General features: G+C 54.9%; 2 protein-coding genes across 6 annotated transcripts in view; one reads left to right on the forward strand and one right to left on the reverse strand.

Annotated features, from left to right (window-relative positions):
* RASAL1 (RAS protein activator like 1) overlaps positions 1-5,633 on the forward strand; it is a 29,149-nt gene extending 23,516 nt beyond the window's left edge. For 4 of the 5 annotated variants that reach the window (XM_065889354.1, XM_065889351.1, XM_065889352.1 and 1 more), the window contains 7 exons: positions 319-463; positions 1,670-1,842; positions 2,958-3,095; positions 3,183-3,318; positions 4,055-4,175; positions 5,158-5,216; positions 5,494-5,633. In XM_065889354.1, coding sequence (XP_065745426.1) covers positions 319-463; positions 1,670-1,842; positions 2,958-3,095; positions 3,183-3,318; positions 4,055-4,175; positions 5,158-5,216; positions 5,494-5,633 — 912 coding nt within the window. The remainder of the gene's footprint in view (positions 1-318; positions 464-1,669; positions 1,843-2,957; positions 3,096-3,182; positions 3,319-4,054; positions 4,176-5,157; positions 5,217-5,493) is intronic. The other variant, XM_065889350.1, reaches the window with a different exon arrangement.
* A 1,634-nt stretch (positions 5,634-7,267) lies between these two features.
* The window catches only part of DTX1 (deltex E3 ubiquitin ligase 1), a 37,110-nt gene continuing 26,835 nt past the window's right edge, over positions 7,268-17,542 (reverse strand). The window contains exons 3-9 of the mRNA XM_065889905.1: positions 11,381-11,442; positions 10,875-11,036; positions 10,509-10,570; positions 9,718-9,876; positions 9,462-9,623; positions 9,282-9,371; positions 7,268-8,575 (exon numbers count right to left, since the gene is read on the reverse strand). Coding sequence (XP_065745977.1) covers positions 8,351-8,575; positions 9,282-9,371; positions 9,462-9,623; positions 9,718-9,876; positions 10,509-10,570; positions 10,875-11,036; positions 11,381-11,442 — 922 coding nt within the window. The 3' untranslated portion in view covers positions 7,268-8,350. The remainder of the gene's footprint in view (positions 8,576-9,281; positions 9,372-9,461; positions 9,624-9,717; positions 9,877-10,508; positions 10,571-10,874; positions 11,037-11,380; positions 11,443-17,542) is intronic.

Here is a 17,542-nt window from a genome sequence, read left to right on the forward strand (position 1 = left end):
AGTCATTTATGCTTTAGTATGAATTAGACCATCCTTTGCAAAGGGGCCACATTCTGAGGTTCTGATGGGCTCGAGTATGCATGATGGCATCAAGCAGTCCTGAATGGGGTTATCTGGGTTCAGGAGGGGACAAAATAAAAGCACTGGGGATACATATCTAGGGACAGATATCGTCTAAAGCAGGTGCTGCTAGGAATTTTCTCCTTTTCTTGAGCACTGATTTGGGAGCCAGGACTCTGGGGCTCTGTTCTGGGTCTACAGAGGGCCTTCCTCACTGCAGCGACCTTGGTGCTGGCATCCCCTGCTTCTTTGCTCCAGGCTGTGCAGAGCATTGGAAACCTGGGCCAGCAGCTGGGCCAGGGCAAGGAGCTGTGGATGGCCCCCCTACACCCCTTCCTGCTGCAGAGTATTTCGCGTGTGAGAGACTTCCTGGACCAGCTGGTGGATGTGGATGGGAAGGAGGGTGAGTTCCTGTGGCCCTGCCACAGCCAGCTTGTCATTCCACTGGACCCTCGGGACCTGCCCTTCTACCACCCCTCCCCCACCCCTAGCACTGAGACCGTGGACCTGTGGGTCAGCTAGTCAGTCAACTAACATTTCCTGGCACATACCGTGCTAGGTCCCACAGACGAACAGACTCAGGCCCTCCAGACCATTCCAGCCTGTGTGGAGATGTGAGTGGGAATCGTGGCATGGTACTCATGCAATTGACAAATATCTATTAAGTGCCTACTTTGTAATAGACACTGTTCCAGGTGCTGGGGAAACAGCAGTGGATGAAACAGAAGAAAGTCCTGCCCTCGTGGAAGTTTTATTCTAGTGGAGACAACAAGCTGTAAACAAGATTAATTACCAAATCACATGTGTTAACGGAGTGATAAGTGCTTAGGAGAAAAAATAAAAGAGGGAAGGGAATATTGGGCTGGGGGTGGCAGGTCATTCTTTTAGAGAGGGTGGCCAGGAATGGCCTCACTAGGGTGATATTAGAATAAAGACCTGAAAGAGGACAGAGAGCAAGCCATGAGGATCCTGGGGAAGTGTTCCAGGCTGGGCACAGCATGTGCAAAGGCCCTGAGGTGGGGACAGAGAGTGACAGTGAGGGGGCCAGTGAAGAAGAATGAATGAGAGGGAGTGAAAGAGAGGTGAGGGGGGCAGATCATGTGGGGTTGCTGGAAGGATTCTGGCTTTCACCTGGAGTGAAATGGAACTACGGGATAGTTTTAAGCAGAGGAGTTGGGGGTGAGTCTATACCAGAGTGTGGGGCCCGGGTTATGAGACAGTTGGGTCCAAGTCACATGGGAGCAGCCTGTCAAAATGTGGAGGCCTGGTTGTGGCCTGATGAGGTCCCTGTGTGCTGGGGAGGGCCTGTGTCTGGACCCCTAAGGGTGGCTAGATCCAGGGCACTCCCTGGACTGACTCCATAAGGCGTGGCTCCCCCTGCTGGCTGCCTGCATATCCCTCAAGCTGGAAAGGGATCGCCAAGGCCAGCTTTGGGCCCCCCCACTCCCTGACACCCCCAGCCCCCATTCCCTATGGAGAAAGTGGAGTCCAAAGTCATCTTCTCCATCCTCCTGCCTCTAGGGAGCCAAGAATCACGCTCCTCCATGAGGCCCTCGGCAGGTTGAGCCTGGGTGGGAAGGGTTCACAGTCCCCCCTCCCCATTTCCCAGAGCCTGGGGGCCCAGCCAGGGCCCTGGTCCCGCCCTCGGTGACCGTTCGAGAAGGCTACCTGCTCAAGCGCAAGGAAGAGCCCGCCGGCCTGGCCACACGCTTTGCGTTCAAGAAGCGCTACTTCCAGCTCAGCGGGGAGATGCTCTCCTACTCTAGGAGTCCTGAGTGTCAGGTGGGGCTCCAGCCCACTGTGGAGGGTTTTCCAGGGGTGGCCTCACTCATAGAGCTGCCTCTTTGTACACAGGGAGATACTGAGGTCCAGGAGGGGACAAGGACTGCCCAAGGCCCCGTGGCAGCTTAGCAAGTCCAAACTCTGAGGCCAGGCTCTGCTCATATCTTTGGGTCCGTGTGGGCACAGGACACGGACAGGCAAACGCCTACACATAGCATCAAACATTCTTCAGAACATGCACCTATGGTGGCTGGGACGTATCCTCCCAGATGTGGACATGCACAGGGCATGGACACTGCTTAACCCCACTCAGATGTGACCACCCAGGTCTCTGCCCACATACCATAGAGACTCACAGACAATTGGATCTGTTCACCCAGAGGTACATGCCCGGCTGGACAGGCACTCACATCCAGACATTTGTTCACTCATTCATTCATCCATCAAGCATTTATTCGAGCACCTACTATGTACCATGCAGTGTTCTAGTCACTGGAGATACCACAGTAAACGACATAAACTCCCTGCTCTCGTGGGGCTGCCATTCAAGTCTAGCACAAACTGAGACACACACTGGATCTACCCATTTCTGTGTCTGCACATCTACAGATCATGATAGCTAACACTGGAGAGGGTGCCCATCACTTATTCTTTCTACTTTATCAGCAGAGTGTAGATTCTAGAGTTCAACTCTGGGTTTCAATTCTGGCTCCACCAGCTGAGTGACCACAGGAGGGTCCTTTAATCCTCTTGTGCCTCAGTTTCCTCATCTATAAATTGGGAGGAATAATAGACCCAGCCTCAGAAATTTGTTGTAATGATGAAATAAGTTGAGAAATGTATCGTGCTTAAACTACATCTCAAGTGCTGTGTCAGGGGTTGCGATGAGGAAGATGAGGATGGTGGAAACTGATGTCCAGAGACGTTGTCACTTAGAGAGTGATGGGCCAGGACTGCAGGACTCACGGAACTGCCAAGTGGACACGCACATGGCACAGATGCGCGGGGTGAATGTCCCCACGCCAGGGCACACACCCACAGGAAAGCTGTCCCTGGGCACAGCCACGCCAGCCCCAGCCCCCGGCCCGCCCGGCAGCGACAGTCCTCTCTCACAGACGCGATCCTCCATGCCGGTGTCGCACATCCGCGCCGTGGAGCGCGTGGACGAGGGCGCCTTCCAGCTGCCGCACGTGATGCAGGTGGTGACGCAGGACGGCGTGGGAGCGCTGCACACCACCTACCTCCAGTGCAAGGTGAGGCGCCGCGAATATGAGGGAGGAGCGGAGGGAGCCCCTTGGGTCCCACCCCACCTCTGACCGCCCCCCACCAACTCCCTGAAGAACGTGAACGAGCTCAACCAGTGGCTATCGGCCCTGCGCAAGGCCAGCGCCCCCAATCCGGACAAGCTGGCCGCCTGGCACCCCGGTGCGTTCCGCAGCGCGCACTGGACCTGCTGCCTCCAGGCCGAGCGCTCAGGTGAGGGGGCGGGGCGGGGCGGACTCAGGCCCCGCCCTCCACACCTGTCAATCAGAGAGTGTCCCACCTCATCCTGGGTTGGCGCTGCAACTTTGGGCGAGTTCCTTAACCTCTCTCTTGCCTTGAAGTCTCCCCAAGTGAGAAATGGGGTTGATAATAGTGTCCACCTTGTAGGGTTGCTGTGAGGAGTAAATAAGTTGACATATGCAAAGCGATTAGAACACTGCCTGGCACACAGATATCTTTTAAGCACCCACTAAACACCAGGCGTCTGGTGGTACACAGACATCAGGCTTGCTCTCAAGGAAAACAAGTGAATAACCAGACCATTGTAATACAGTGTTACAAGTGCCAAGGTGTGGCTTTTGAGACTCCAGAGAACACCTCTGACCCAGCCCCAGGGTAGGACAGCAAGGAGGGCTTCCTGGAGTAGGTGCCACTTAAATGTGACCTGAGAAGGATAAGAGTTAAGTAGTGAAGTTGGAGGAAGGAAGAGTGTTTCAGGCAGAGCAAACGTGGGCTGAAGGATTGAAAAAGGTCTGTGGCTGGAGCCTAGAATGTGGGAGGGGGATGGAGAGCAGTGAGACTACGGCTCTTCTGGGCGGAGGTTGAGGCAGTGGGGCTGAGGGAAGTAGTAGGTTTGAAGGGTGACTTTAGAGGCAGAAGGGGCAGGGCTTGGCCATGGGGCTTCTGAAAGGGGAATGGGAGGTTAATGATGATGCCGTGTTCCCCTCAGCTGCCGGTTGCAGCCGCACACACTCAGCTGTCACCCTGGGGGACTGGAGTGACCCGCTGGATCCCGATGCTGAGACCCAAATGGTGTATCGGCAGTTGCTTCTAGGGCGGGACCGGCTCAGGTGGGTCCTCCCCACCACCCAACCCACTTCGCTATGCCCTGCTGGGGCAGCTACCCACTGTGCCCTCCCCACGTCCACATGTTCTTTCTTTCCATGTGCATCTGATGAGCTTCCGGGGGCGCAGGCTCCAGGGGAGGACGGGGAAGCATCCTCAGGTGGACCCTAATGTGGAACTGGATCTTGGGATCTTTTTTTTTTTATTTTAAATTTTTACTTTTTGGTCTTGCTACACGGCATGTGGGGTCTTAGTTCCCTGACCAGGGATCGAACCCGCACCCACTGCATTGGAAGCACAGAATCTTAACCACTGGACCGCCAGGGAAGTCCCATGGATCTTGGGATCTTTTGACACCCAGGACTCCAGAGACAGAGGGCACAGAGCTTGGATGTGTCCCTCCACCTTGCTGGCTGGCCTCAGGATCACTGTCATTCAGTGACGGAGATGTGTTCCAACTCATAGTGTGGGTTCTGAAGCTGGCCTGCCTGGGTTCAAATCCTGGACTGGCTACTCACTGGCTCTGTGATCTTGGGCGAGTTGCTTACCTTCTCTACCTCAGTTTCCTCATCTGGAAAATAAGGGTACCAATTGTACATACCTCTTGGGGTTGTCCTAAGGAACAAATGAGCTAATACAGGTAAAGCACTTTGTAGGTGCCTGGCCGCATAATTAGCTTTCAATAAAGGGTGACAATTATTATTATGCTGTGTGACCTTAGGTAAGTTACATTACTTCTCTGTGTCTCAGTGATCATCTGTATAACGGAGCTAACAGTAAGTACCTACATGTGTTTTGTGCTAATTAAATGAGTTTATACATGTAAAGGGCTTAGAATAGGATCTGACATGCTATAAATGTTTGCTGTGGTGATGATGATGGTTTAGTGGGAACCTGTAATGTCTCCTTCAACCAGCAGAATCTCTGGGTTTGAGAGCAGCATTGGGACTCAGGAACCAGCTTGGTTTTCTCCCTCTTAACTTTCAGGATGAAATTCCTGGAGGATTCCACCCTGGATACGACTCCCGAGGCAGACACAGAGAAGGGCTCCAGTGCCACGGAAGGTAAGGGGATAAGGAGGTCCCTTTTCTTTGCCCTTTCTGATACCTCCCACAACTTGCTCAGCACCCCGCCCTGTCCTCCCCTCCCACTCTCCTCTTTCCAGTCCACCAGCAGGCCAGAGGGCTGTGTGTATGCGGCCCTGGCACATTTTAGGATCTCAGGGCCTCAGGCACGTATGGAGCCTGAGGAAGCCACTGGATCTGAATTACAGCAGCCTGCCCTGGCCTCGCTGAGCCCCTGTGGCCTCCTTCTTTCTCCCAGGGGCCTGTCCTGCTGCCCTGGCTCACCAGAGAGAGGCAGCTGCCCGTCTGCTGGAGGTGCTCGCAGACCTGGATCAAGCTCACGAGGAGTTCCAGCCTCAGGAACAGCGGAAGGTGGCCCCAGGCCCCCTGAGGCCCTGAGGCCACGCCAGAGCCAGGCTGAAAGGAGGCGAAAAGAGCCGGTGGGCCCTTCTCAGTGCCACCTGGCCCAGGAGTCTCCTCGTGGCTGTCTGGTACCTCGTGGATGCTGTGGCTTGCAGGCTCCTGGAGATATCCTAATCCCATGTGTCCTAAGCTGAGAACCCAGGCATGGAAACCCTTTGGCAGGGGACCATCCTTGCACTGAATGAGTCTTACCCTCTGGGTTGAGGCACTCTGGAGTGGATGGAATAAGGAACCTAACCCACTTGTCTCAGCCTGAGGTTTCTGCTTCACAGGACTGGCCTCTACCCACACTGACATGGCCAGCCTGGCCCTGAGCTGCTGGATACAGCTGTACCTGAATCCCTGATGCCCAAGTGGCCTTGTTGCCCCAGATAGGCACTAAACAGGCTCAGCCCTTCCTGTTTTCATGTCTGCCAATCCCTGTAGCCACATTGATCCTCCTGAACCCTGTCCTTGGCCAAGAATCCTAACCACAAGCCTCCAGAATCAGGTGCCCTCAGGAATAACTGAGGCTGAGAGCCCAGCGTGCGTGACTCAGACCCTTGGGAGACTTTGGACCAGGCTCTTTCCCTCTCTTTGAGCCTCAGTTTACCCTGTATAAAATGAGGAGGGAGTGAGTCTAGATGTGTGGTTTTCAAAATGGGTTCCATGGGGATAGCGTGGGAGCCAGGGAGGGATTTCTCAGACTGTGGTTCAAAGCCCACCCTCACGTTGTCTGCTAGAAATGCATATTCCTGGGATCGCGCCCAGATCTCCTGAATCAGAATCTGAGGGGGCGTGAGGGCAGGAATCAGGGTTTGAAACAAGTTCCACAGGTGATGTGGATGCACATGAGATTTGAGGACCATGGGGCTGGGTGATTTTGTATATTGAGGTGAGATTTTGTTTGAGAATTAATCACAGAAGGTAAAATGTTTGGGAACACCCAACTGGCAGAATTGGAAGGGCCTCCAAAGACTCATTTCCAGTTTTGTGTGACTAGAGGGTAGGACAGAAACCTAAGCCTATCTGGCTGGGGGGGTGGGGTGTGGTGGCGGTAACATGGACCAGATGCAGTGCTATCCTGAGCGTGGCCGGAAGGGGTCGCCTGGAGCCGTGGCGTCCACCACAGCCTCCTAGCATCCTGGGATGTTGCAGAGACTGACAGGAGACTTGCTGCAGATCCCGGGATACGTCCCTGTCTCTCCCTAGACAGAACCTGGTCCTCCTCCCTGAGGGCAGAGGCTGGGGCTCTGAGGTTCCAACGAGCCGACCACGGCGTCTCCCAGCTCCTCCATATTTTCCAGGAGGCTCGCAGCTCCCAGCCCAAGTTCCTGGTTCCTAGTAATTGTACCAGGGAGCAGCTGTGTGCATTGCCGTGCCCGTGCTTGAGACTCTCACCTGTGCCCTCTTGGGGACTAGGATTGGGAGGGTCTGCCTCTGCCACCATCACCCCCTGCCTGCCCCAGGACAAGAGAAGTATGGGGACCCTCCATCTCCAGCTGCCCAAGGCTGACGGGGCAATGGTCCTGGGTCATCATCATTTTGTTGCAAGCTCCCCCATGGGATGAACCGAAAGCCCCCAGAAACAGAGCCACGTACACCCCTTCTTAACAGGAAAAGACCCAGCGGAGGAGGAGAAAGACCATTTATTTCTCCACCCACAGTGGGACTGGTAGATTTTCAAAAGAGCAATCACTGGCGTCCCTTTAAATCTTGGCTGACTTCCGCCGTGGCAGCCAATCAACAGAGGCAGAGCTGGTGAGTTGCCTGGGCAACAGGCCCCTGGTTGGCCGAGACCATCAGCCACCCCACTGCCCACGTCCAAGGAAAGGGAAATGGACTCTTTGCTGTCCGGTCTGCTTTTTAAACCTTCTGGCCTAAGCCAGGCCCTCCTTGTCTCTCTCCTGAAGCCAGATGCTCCAGCCTTTGGATCTTGACATTGGGAGCGATTTGGTGGAGAGAATGGGGTGGGGAGGAAAGGAAAACAGTGCCTTTGTCAGGGACAGACATAAGGCCTGGGGATGGCAAGGGAGAAGAAGGAGGTCAGGGTCGCAGAAGGATGAAGAGACACAAGCACAAAATAAGATTCTCCTCGTCTGTCTCCCTGGCCCGCCCCTTTGCAAAACTGCTGAATATTCTGGGAGCTTCCACCCTGTGGGCCCACAACTGCCCATCAGTGGGTGGCAGAGATGGGGGGAGGCTGAGGATCCCAAGTGCCCCCTTTTCTCCCGGACCCTCGCCAGGCCCCCAAGTGCTTGACCCGAGTCCTTTTGTTTGCAGACAAGCCTGTACAGATGCAATAGAGACACAGATGGGAATCCACATGGAGTATCATCACAGGGGTCTTTCTGTCTCTTCCCCCCCAGTCTGGGGGTAAGTAGAGGCACGTGGGTGTGCGTGCATGTGTTCAACAGGACACGTGTGTTTGCGTGAGGGGGTGGGGCTCTCTGTCTTTTTGGTAGGGAGGTTGCTGTGGTTTCCGGTACACCCTTGCGATACTCTCAGGTAGCTAGGGTCGAAGCCGGCTGGCCCGCCATCCTCCCATCATCCCAACTGCTACCAGCCAAATCCCGGGAACGCTTCTGGTTCCTCCTGCAGGCTCCTCCCCAGCCCTGAACGTGGGCCGCCAGGACACACCTGGTGGAGGGAGGCATGTGCTGCATGTGCTGGACCAGGGGCAAAGCAGGAGGGAAGGTGGACAGCCTTGGGCCTCAGGCCTTGGCCACAGCCTCGGACACACCCTGGGCTGTGAGCTCTGCCAGCACGTTGTCTAGGTAGCTAGCGTCTGGGTAGCCGTGGCCCGTGAGGTTGGATCCAAACTCGGTCTTGTGGTGGATCTCGTTCCACACCACGGTGTCCGACTCGCCCGTGGTGTTGGATGTGCCGATGGTGAAGATAAGTCTCCGCTCCCAGGCGGTGATGAGCAGCCTCAGCACCTGGAAGGCGGGGCAGGCAAGGGTCACAGCCAGCCCCACCCACAGCTTGAGTCCCTCCCTGACCACACTGTGGCTCCCCTGCGGGATTCCCTGCGGCTGCCCAGCTCGGCCACTTCCTTCCCTAGACTGACTCCCACTCTGAGCTCCCTCAGTAAAAGCACTTTCCATGTTATCAGCCTGTTTCTTTGGGGCGAAGGGTCTCAAACTGATGGCCCTCAGCTGTGTTTGGTTTGGACCTCATGCTGTATCAAACAGCCACTTTGTGACTTCGTTGGCAATATTCAAAAACCTGGGGATTTCACGTGAAAATCAGAATTTCTGGCTTCTCTTGAAAAACAAAAAGTAAAAGCAGACAGTCTCTAGCGTGGCAGTGAAGAACCTAGACTGCTTGGGTTCAAATCCAGGCTCCACTGTTTGCTAGCTGTGTGACCTTGGGCAAGTTACTTGCCCTCTCTGAGGCTTCGTTTCTTTATCTCTAAAATGAGGTCAAGACCTTGACTTCAGCGGGCTGGTGAATGAGATGAGGTGTGTCAGGCGACTGGCAGGGCTAGACGCACAAACACAGACACACAGACACACACACACACACTGGGTGGTTATGGTCAGTGCTGGTGCAGGGACTGGGGAGAACGGGGACCACAGGTCCAGCTGATGGCGGCTGGGGGCCCAGCCTGCTCCCACATCCCCGCGCCCTCACAGCACCCACCTTCCGGCCCTTCTCGTTGTTGGGCAGATAGCAGTGGCGTGGGAAGCCTCTTGCAGTGAACTTCTTGCCTGGGTTGGGGTGCTCGGGGCCCTGTGGGAGAGGCAGCAGGGGCTTGAACCACAGACAGCGGCAGTGGCGGTGGCCTCGGGAGGGCTCAAAGCTAGGGGCCTGGGGGCTCACCTGGATGCCTGTGGGGATGTCGTAGACGATGCGGATGGTCTGGGTGTCAGCGAAGCCGGGCAGCGAGTGGGGGATGAGGTGAAACTCCATCTTCCCGGGTGGCTGAGTGCCCGTCTTCTCCCCGTAGATGGCCTTGCAGGTGGGGCACTGCAGGCTGCCATCCTGGGGTGGGGGAGAGTGGCCGTGAAGTCCCCAGGTGTCCTGGCCCCGCCCGGCCCCCCTGCCTACTCGCCACCCACTGCCCCACCCAGCCCACCTTGTTGCCATTGGAGTACATGGCCACGAGGCACAGCAGGTGGTACATGTGGCCACAGCGGCCTAGGCGGCCCACGAGCTCAGGTCGCACGCCCTTGTGCCGAAGCACGCCCTCGTAGCCGGAGGCTGTGACCAGCCGCTCCATGCAGATGGTACAGTCCTGGGGGAGGGGACACAGACGGGAGATTGAGGACTGGGGAGGGCGGGACACCCCTCCCCAGTCAGCGCTGCTCCTGGGCAGGGGCCAGACCCCCTATCCCCCAAGGGCAAGAGACCGCCCCCTCTCTGGTCCCCATCTATCAAAAGGAGAGGACACCCCCAGGTACTGAATTCAGATACATGCAGAAGAAGAGATGGCTTGCTCACACCCCCCTCCAGACGGATTAAAGGCTTAACAATCAAAAGCAAAACTTAAACACATTTGGTGGAAAATATGGGTAAAAATATGCTGCAAACGGGAGGGGCTGCTGCGGTGAGAGGCCTGCGCGCCGAGGCGAGGAGTGGCCCCCGCTCGCTGCGGCTGGAAAGGACCCACGCGCAGCAACGAAGACCCAACGCAGCCAAAAAAAAAAAAAAAAAGCTGCAGAAACTAAGACTGATCAATGTGATTCTGGTAAACGTAGCATTTCTGTTCATCAAAAGACGCCGTAAAGAAAGTGAGATGGCAAACCCACAAACCGGGAGAAGAGACTGTAACACCTAGAACCAGGTGAGGAGGTGAGGGCTGGGGTCTCCATCTCTGGAGGTGAGGCTGCCTGTCCCCCGCACAGGTACCCTCCCCTAGGGGCTCACCTCATCAGGTGGGTTCTTCACCTTCTGCATGTACCTTCGGACCACATCCTCAGGGTTCTTACCTGCAAGGACAGAGTGGGGGTGGGCTTGAGGGTACCCAGATTCTAGTCCTGAGGGCTTGGCTGAGGACAGGGTCACGGGTCAGAGGGGTGGGGTCAGAAGCTGTAAGGGTTGGCAGGAGTCACATGTCAAGGGTTGCTTGAGGTTTGATGTAATCGGAGTTGGTGGCGAATGGGGGTCAGGGAACCAGAACTGAGATGGGGTCACAAGTCTTTAGACCAAATTGGAGTTGAAGGGCCAGAGGGGTTGCGGTCAAAGGTTAGTGGGGTCAAGTTCAGGGGTCAGGATCGGGCGCGGGAGGCATACTCTTCTTGAGGTGCTGCTTCTTGGTCTTGCGGCACACCCCGGGCACGCCTGGCACGGGCTTCACGTCGCTCTTGCTCACGGGCGGTGGGTGCAGGATGGGCTTGGGGGCCCGCGTCAGGCACACGGGCAGCCCCGCAGCGCAGAGCAGGATCCCGGTCATCCCTGGGGGGCGGCGGCGACAGTCAGGGGGCGGGATGCTCATCCAGGTCCCGCCCGCCCTGCTCTCCCAACATCGCGTGGACCCAAGGGGTCTCTCCCCAGACTCCGCCCATCTGGTAAGCCCAGGAATCCTCAGATGGGTGGGTGGGGTGCCCGATGGGCCCCGCCCACTTAGCTCCCACCCAAGGTTGAAGCCAAGTGGAGTCCCTTCTGCGGGCCCCATGGACGCCAGTGTTATGGCCCAAAGGCAGGGGGTGTGTCCTCTTGGCCACGCCCTCCAAGGGGACGGGCCAAGGGGCCGAGAGGTGGGGGCCCCGCCCTTCTTTCCCGTCCTGGACTGGACTCACCTGCCAGGGCCGGGTGGACTGGCCCCGTACCATTCAAGTTCTTCACCGGGAGCGCAGGGACCCTGAGGGGAGAAGAGAAGAGGCTGCAGGCCCCCCCCCCCCGCACCAGAAGATCAGGGGACTCTGCTTTGCCTTCTGGCTCTGGCTCGTGGCCATACTCTGACCCGTTTGTGCCTGTCCCAGTTATCTAGAACGACCACCAGGGAACTCCATTCCTACTCTGACATCCTTCTATTATGAGGTTCGGTGTGAGCAGGACCTCCGCCCCTGTGATAACGGAAGGAACCCCTAGACTTAGTACTGACCCTCCCCTACTCCACAGCTGGCCTCCTCCCTGGTGAGAGCACTTGGCTCCCAACTGCTCCCTTTCATTGGCCACTGTGCCTGAAACCCAACTATTCGTGATTTAGCCATTCTAGATGCTCTCAAACTTTGCTATATGGAGCACTGATCCCCATAAAAGGTTCTGGGAAAGGAGGATTTAGGGATCAGTTAGGAAACACTTCACTGTCCCACGTGGAAATTCACAACACATATGGGCATATTAAAGGCTCTGATAAGTCCTGCATAAGGAAATATGGTTAGCAATGGTAAATCCAGGTTTCCCAAAGACATTTGATGATGAACATTTCCCCCCTCTGGAATATTTACTGATGTCAGTTCCTGTGACTAAGGCACTGTCACCTCTTCAAATGAAGAGGTCCTAGGAAAATGTAGCCTGCTTCCCCTCTTTGCCCTTCCCTCCAAAGAGGTCTGGCTTTTGGAATCATCCAGAGCTACTTTCATATTTCAGCTCCACCGTTAAGCAGCTGGATGACACGTGACACCTCATCACACCTCTCATAAACCTGTTTCCCCATCAGTAAAATGGGGATAATATGGCACCTTCCTTAAGTTTGCCGTGAAGAGTCAATGAAATTCTGCATGTCAAGGGCTGAGCACAATTCCTGGTACCTAATAGAGACTCTAATAGCTTTAACCGTCATCACCACCATCATCACCATCGCTGTGTAATCCTGGCTAATTTCACCTCTCTTGCACCTCAGTTACAGTGTAACTTCTCTCCATCTTGGATAGGAAACCATGAAAGTATTGCAGTGATAAGCTTGGGAGAGTCACTTAACCTCTGTGATCCTCTGTTTTCTTATCTGAAAAATGGGGATGACAATAAAGGAGAAATCTTGTTGTGATCTGTACAGTGTGCCCGCCTGAGTCTAGACTTCAGGGCTTAGTTTTGTGGATGAACTGGTATCTCTCTGTTGATGGGCATGGAAGGGTAAGTTTTGATGAAGAGAAGGAGTGTAATAAAAGCCACAGGGCAGCCTGAGGGGCTTGGGGATGTGCCAGGAGGAAGTGCAGGAAGGGATGCGGGCAGTGACAGCTGGGGAAGGAGCTGCTGCAGCCCCCTTTGCCTGCCTGCTCAGGTCTGAGCCTGGCCAGTGCTGCCTGGACACCTGCCCCAGCAGGTAGTCAGCACCAGGAAGCTGGCTGGAAAGTGTCTTTAAGCAAATAGTACGTTTGGCAGGTTTTCATGCTGCTGCAGTGGGTCCAGAAACACACACACACATACCCCTGGGGAACATGGGCTATATATACATGCACACGTACACTTGGAGAACACGCCAAATGCACAAGGACACACACTGCTCAAACAGGCACACACTCCTGAAAACATGCCCCCCACGCATGTACACACATGCTCCAGGGAACACGCGATAGATACACGCACACGCAGGCATGCACACACAATCCAGGAAGCCCCCTCCCTGTACATAGATACAGACACAGGCACACATATACTTCGGGAGCGTGCCACACACGCTTGCATGCAAACACACACACACACACACACACACCAGGCAGTACACACCATGCATGCATACATACAGAGGTACACAGAGACACACCTCAGGGAACACACCCCATGAACACACACAGGTTCATACAGATACACACACCTCTGCATGGAGAACACCATACAAACATGTACACACACACTCCAGGGAACAGCACACACACAGATACCACGTGCACACACCATGAGGACACTGAACTGGACAGGAGAAGCCAGCTCGTGCCACAGCCGCCCCTCCCCCAAATTCGGGGTAAAGGCACCTCGGTCCTCACAAGCACCCAACAGTCTGCAGCCTTGCAAAGGGACCCTGCCACCTGCACGTGGGGACACACAGACACCATGACCCATGCTCCCCAACAATGACAGGTAGACGCTCGGCTGGGGGACTTACACTTTACACACACAGTAACACACACACACGCACTACACACAGCCGTCCACTCTGTGGCTGCCCGGCGGCACGGGCTTACACCTGGTCGGCCGGGGCTCTCCTCCCAGACCCCTCTGACTGGGGGTGGCAGCATCTGGAGCAGACATCAGGGTCACCAAACACTCTGGTGACCCAGAGTCACGAGGGAGGTGCAGCGGAGGGTAGGTACCCCTGGGGGCCCCCAGGGGCTGGACAGCTGAGGCTGTGCCTCAGTTTCCCCATCGGTAATGGGGATAGAGTCTTGTGGAGGGTCAATGAGTTAAAACACATAAAGTTCATAGTTTGGTGCAGGGGTGAGAGTGGAGGTGTCCTAATTTTCTCCTTCAGCAGCCTGCTGGGACCCAAGGGAAGGGGGCTGAGTACCCATCTGCCCCTTCCCAGGGTTTGTCATAATCCTCCAGGACCTTCCTTGCAGGGGTATTACCACCCTAATCTCATCCCTCCCCGTCCTCTTACGGGAAAGCATGGAGGCACCTCCAGCTTCTCCTCTTCCTGAACTGTCCTTCAAAACACTTCTAGTGTATTATTATTTTATTTATTTTTAAAATTTATTTATTTTTGGCTGTGTTGGGTCTTCGTTTCTGTGCGAGGGCTTTCTTTAGTTGCGGCAAGTGGGGGCCGCTCTTCATCGCGGTTCGCGGGCCTCTCACTGTCGTGGCCTCTCTTGTTGCAGAGCACAAGCTCCAGATGCGCAGGCTCAGTAGTTGTGGCTCACGGGCCTAGTTGCTCCGCAGCATGTGGGATCTTCCCAGACCAGGGCTTGAATCCGTGTCCCCTGCATTGGCAGGCAGACTCTCAACCACTGTGCCACCAGGGAAGCCCTTCTAGTGTATTATTATTATTATTATTAGGCATGCAGGATCTTAGTTCCCTGACCAGGGTTTGAACCCATGCCCCCTGCAGTGGAAATGCATAGTCCTAACCACTGGACCACCAGGGAAGTCCCTAAAACACTTCTAGTGTAGACACACTGTTAAGGTCCTCTACATATCCAGGTCTTCCCATCCCCTTCCTTCCTTCATGTCTATCTCATGAGAAAACATCCTTCCTTCTCTCCAGGGCTATCTGTAAAATGGTGGAAAGAAAAGTATTTGGCACAAGTACCACCACTTCTTGTCTCCTACCTGTGGCAGGCATCACTAATCCATCACAGCACTTTCTCAAGCCAAGCAGGATCATCAGCACAGCTCTCCAGGCAGCCTCTACCGATCAGCAGGGACAGTTGGCTACCCCAGGTCTATATAATGCCAAAGCTCATGACAATGGTCTTGCTGAGCCTTTGGCCAGGGAGTTAGGCAGGAGGGACCCCAGAAAGGGAATATTTTAGGTCTTAGCAGCCTTTCAATCTCAGGCACGCTTTAAAAACCACGTAGCCCTGGGTTACAAAAGTCAGTCTTGCTCCTGGGAGGAGGGTTGTGAGTGGGGCGTGATGGTGGGGCTGTTTTTTATTTACCGTCGGCAAGCTGGGGGACAGTCCCCAGGTGGCCCCCAGCCTCTCTCAATCTGCGGGCCCCCTGCGAGAACCCAGGGTAGCTGGGTTCCCACGATGCCAGAGCGTGGGAGCCACCCAGGCCCCTTTTTGATGTGGGATGCGCTGTTTCCTCCGAGTCAGTGAGAACATCCTCCTGCCCTGGACAGGAGACTGCTGCCCACAGGCCTCCCGGAAGGGGGGCCGGCCTTCACTCTCTGCTCCGCCCTCTTGAGGCCCTGCCTGGCAAAGGGTCAGAGGAATCCTTCAGGCCTTGAAATCTGCTCTGACCAGAAGCCAGCCCTGGCTGCCCCAGGGCAGGGATGGGTCCCGCTGCCTTGCCCACCCCTGCATCAGATCCTCCTCCTCCTGCTGCCCTCAATCCCCTGTGGCTCTTACCTTGCTTAGAGTAAAATCCAGCCTCTTTACCATATGCAGTATAGCCAGTACCTACTCCTTGAACTCTGTTTCTCCTGTGCTCACCCCTCACCCACTCCACCCCAGCCTCCCTGGTCTCCCTGCCATTCTGCAAACATACCAGGCCCATCCTCACCCCAGGGCCTTTGCACTTGCTGATTCCTCTCCCAGAATGTTCCCCCCCAGATTATCCTCATGCTCTGCTCCCTCACTTAACACAGGTTTCTGCTCAAATGTCACTCTATCAGAGATCTTCCCTTCCACTTTATTCTAGAGAAGCCCTCTGCCTTTGCCCTTACCCTACTTAATGTTTTTTGTCATCGCATCTATCACAGCCTGATATTATAAAGTCTTCAGCGTGGCCAGGCCCTCCCTGCCTCTGTGACCTCGTCTCCTACCCCTTCCATCTCTCTACTCCACACACCTCTGCTCTAAAATGCTAAGCCCTTTCAAGGCCTTTTCACTTGCTGTGCCCTCCGCCTGAAGGCTTTTCCCACAGATGCTGAGTGGCTCCCTTAGGTCTGCTTCAGCGCTGCCTCAGTAGAAAGACCTTCCTCACCACCTGCCATCACCGCGAGCACATGGCACATAGTAGATTGTCAAGAAACACTTGTTGCATGAAGGAAGGAAGGAAGACTGGATTTTGCGGGGGTGTTCCAAGCCGATGACTCACGCTCACGTGCCCGGGCGCAGTCTCCCTGTGCGTTTTGTGCACACATTGGAAGTGAGCCTTGAAGGAGCTGCCCCAGAGAAGCCCCTCGGAAGCCTTTAGGCCCTCGGAGACGCTGTGCCAACTTTCATTCTGAAGTGAGCACACTAAGTGGGCATCCGTGGGAACAGCACGAGCAAAGCTTCTCTAACAAGTTCCCAGAAATGCTCCCCATCCAACTCAAGGCAGAGATTCCATGGCAAGGTTTGGGGGAAACCCAGACATTTCCTGGAAACTGTCTCAGTGAACATGCCACACAGAGATGGGCCAGGGGTCAATAATTCCAAGAGCTCGCTACGTCCCAGACTCTGTTGTAGACCTTCCCTCCCTCATCTAATCGTCCCAATAAGTCTGTGATATCCCATTCTACAGAGGGGGAGACTGAGGCCCAGAGAGATGAAGTAACTTGCCAGTAAGTGGTAGAGCCCAAATGTGAGCCCAGGATGTCAGACTCCAGAGTCTATTTTCTCAGCCATGTGACACGAAACCAAGTTCTCTCACCCTGGCTCAGGGACTGAGGCAGGAGGCTGTTATCTGAGGAAAAAAATCTCCCCAGGACGAGTTTGGGAAAGAGGGTTAGGGTGTTTGGCTTCCCTCTCTTTCCTTTGCCACAGAAGAGCAAACAGAGATGCCTCATACCTGCCCTGGCTGGGAGGCAATGTTCAAAGGCAGGATGAGATAACTTGGGGAGATTTACCTAGTTGCTGTTCCTCACACTGTTCCCTGCCCTTTCCTGTCTGCATACCTTTGTCACACTGTTTCCCCTGCCTGTCCGTACTGTCTATTCCCAATTCACATCTTCCCTTTGAAGACAGGTTCAAAGGTCACAGTCTTCATGAGGCTTTTTCTGATCGACCTCAAGCAAATACATAACCACTCCTTCTTTGAATTCCCAGGGGACTGTGTTTATCTTTTGTTTTTTTGAGGACACATTTCCTGTCTTGCTTCCTAGTTGTGGGGTTCCACTCTTATCTCTTCCACCAGACTGTGAGCTTCTGACCCAGTCCTGTGACCCCAGGATTGAGGATGAAACGTGGTGCAAATCGGTACTCAGTAAGCACTGAATGGAGGAGTTGAGCCAGTTAAGGAATCGGTCTACTAGTTCTCTGGTCTCTTCAGAGGGGTGCCTGGTGTCCTTAGAAACAGTAGTTCTTAAAAATAGAACTACCATATGACCCAGCAATCCCACTACTGGGCGTATATCCAGAGAAAACCATAATTCAAAAAAACAAGAGAAGCCACTGCAATGAGAAGCCCACGCACTGCAACGAAGAGTAGCCCCC

This window comes from Phocoena phocoena, chromosome 13, assembly GCF_963924675.1.
Source record: "Phocoena phocoena chromosome 13, mPhoPho1.1, whole genome shotgun sequence".
In the NCBI taxonomy this organism is placed as follows: domain Eukaryota; kingdom Metazoa; phylum Chordata; class Mammalia; order Artiodactyla; family Phocoenidae; genus Phocoena; species Phocoena phocoena.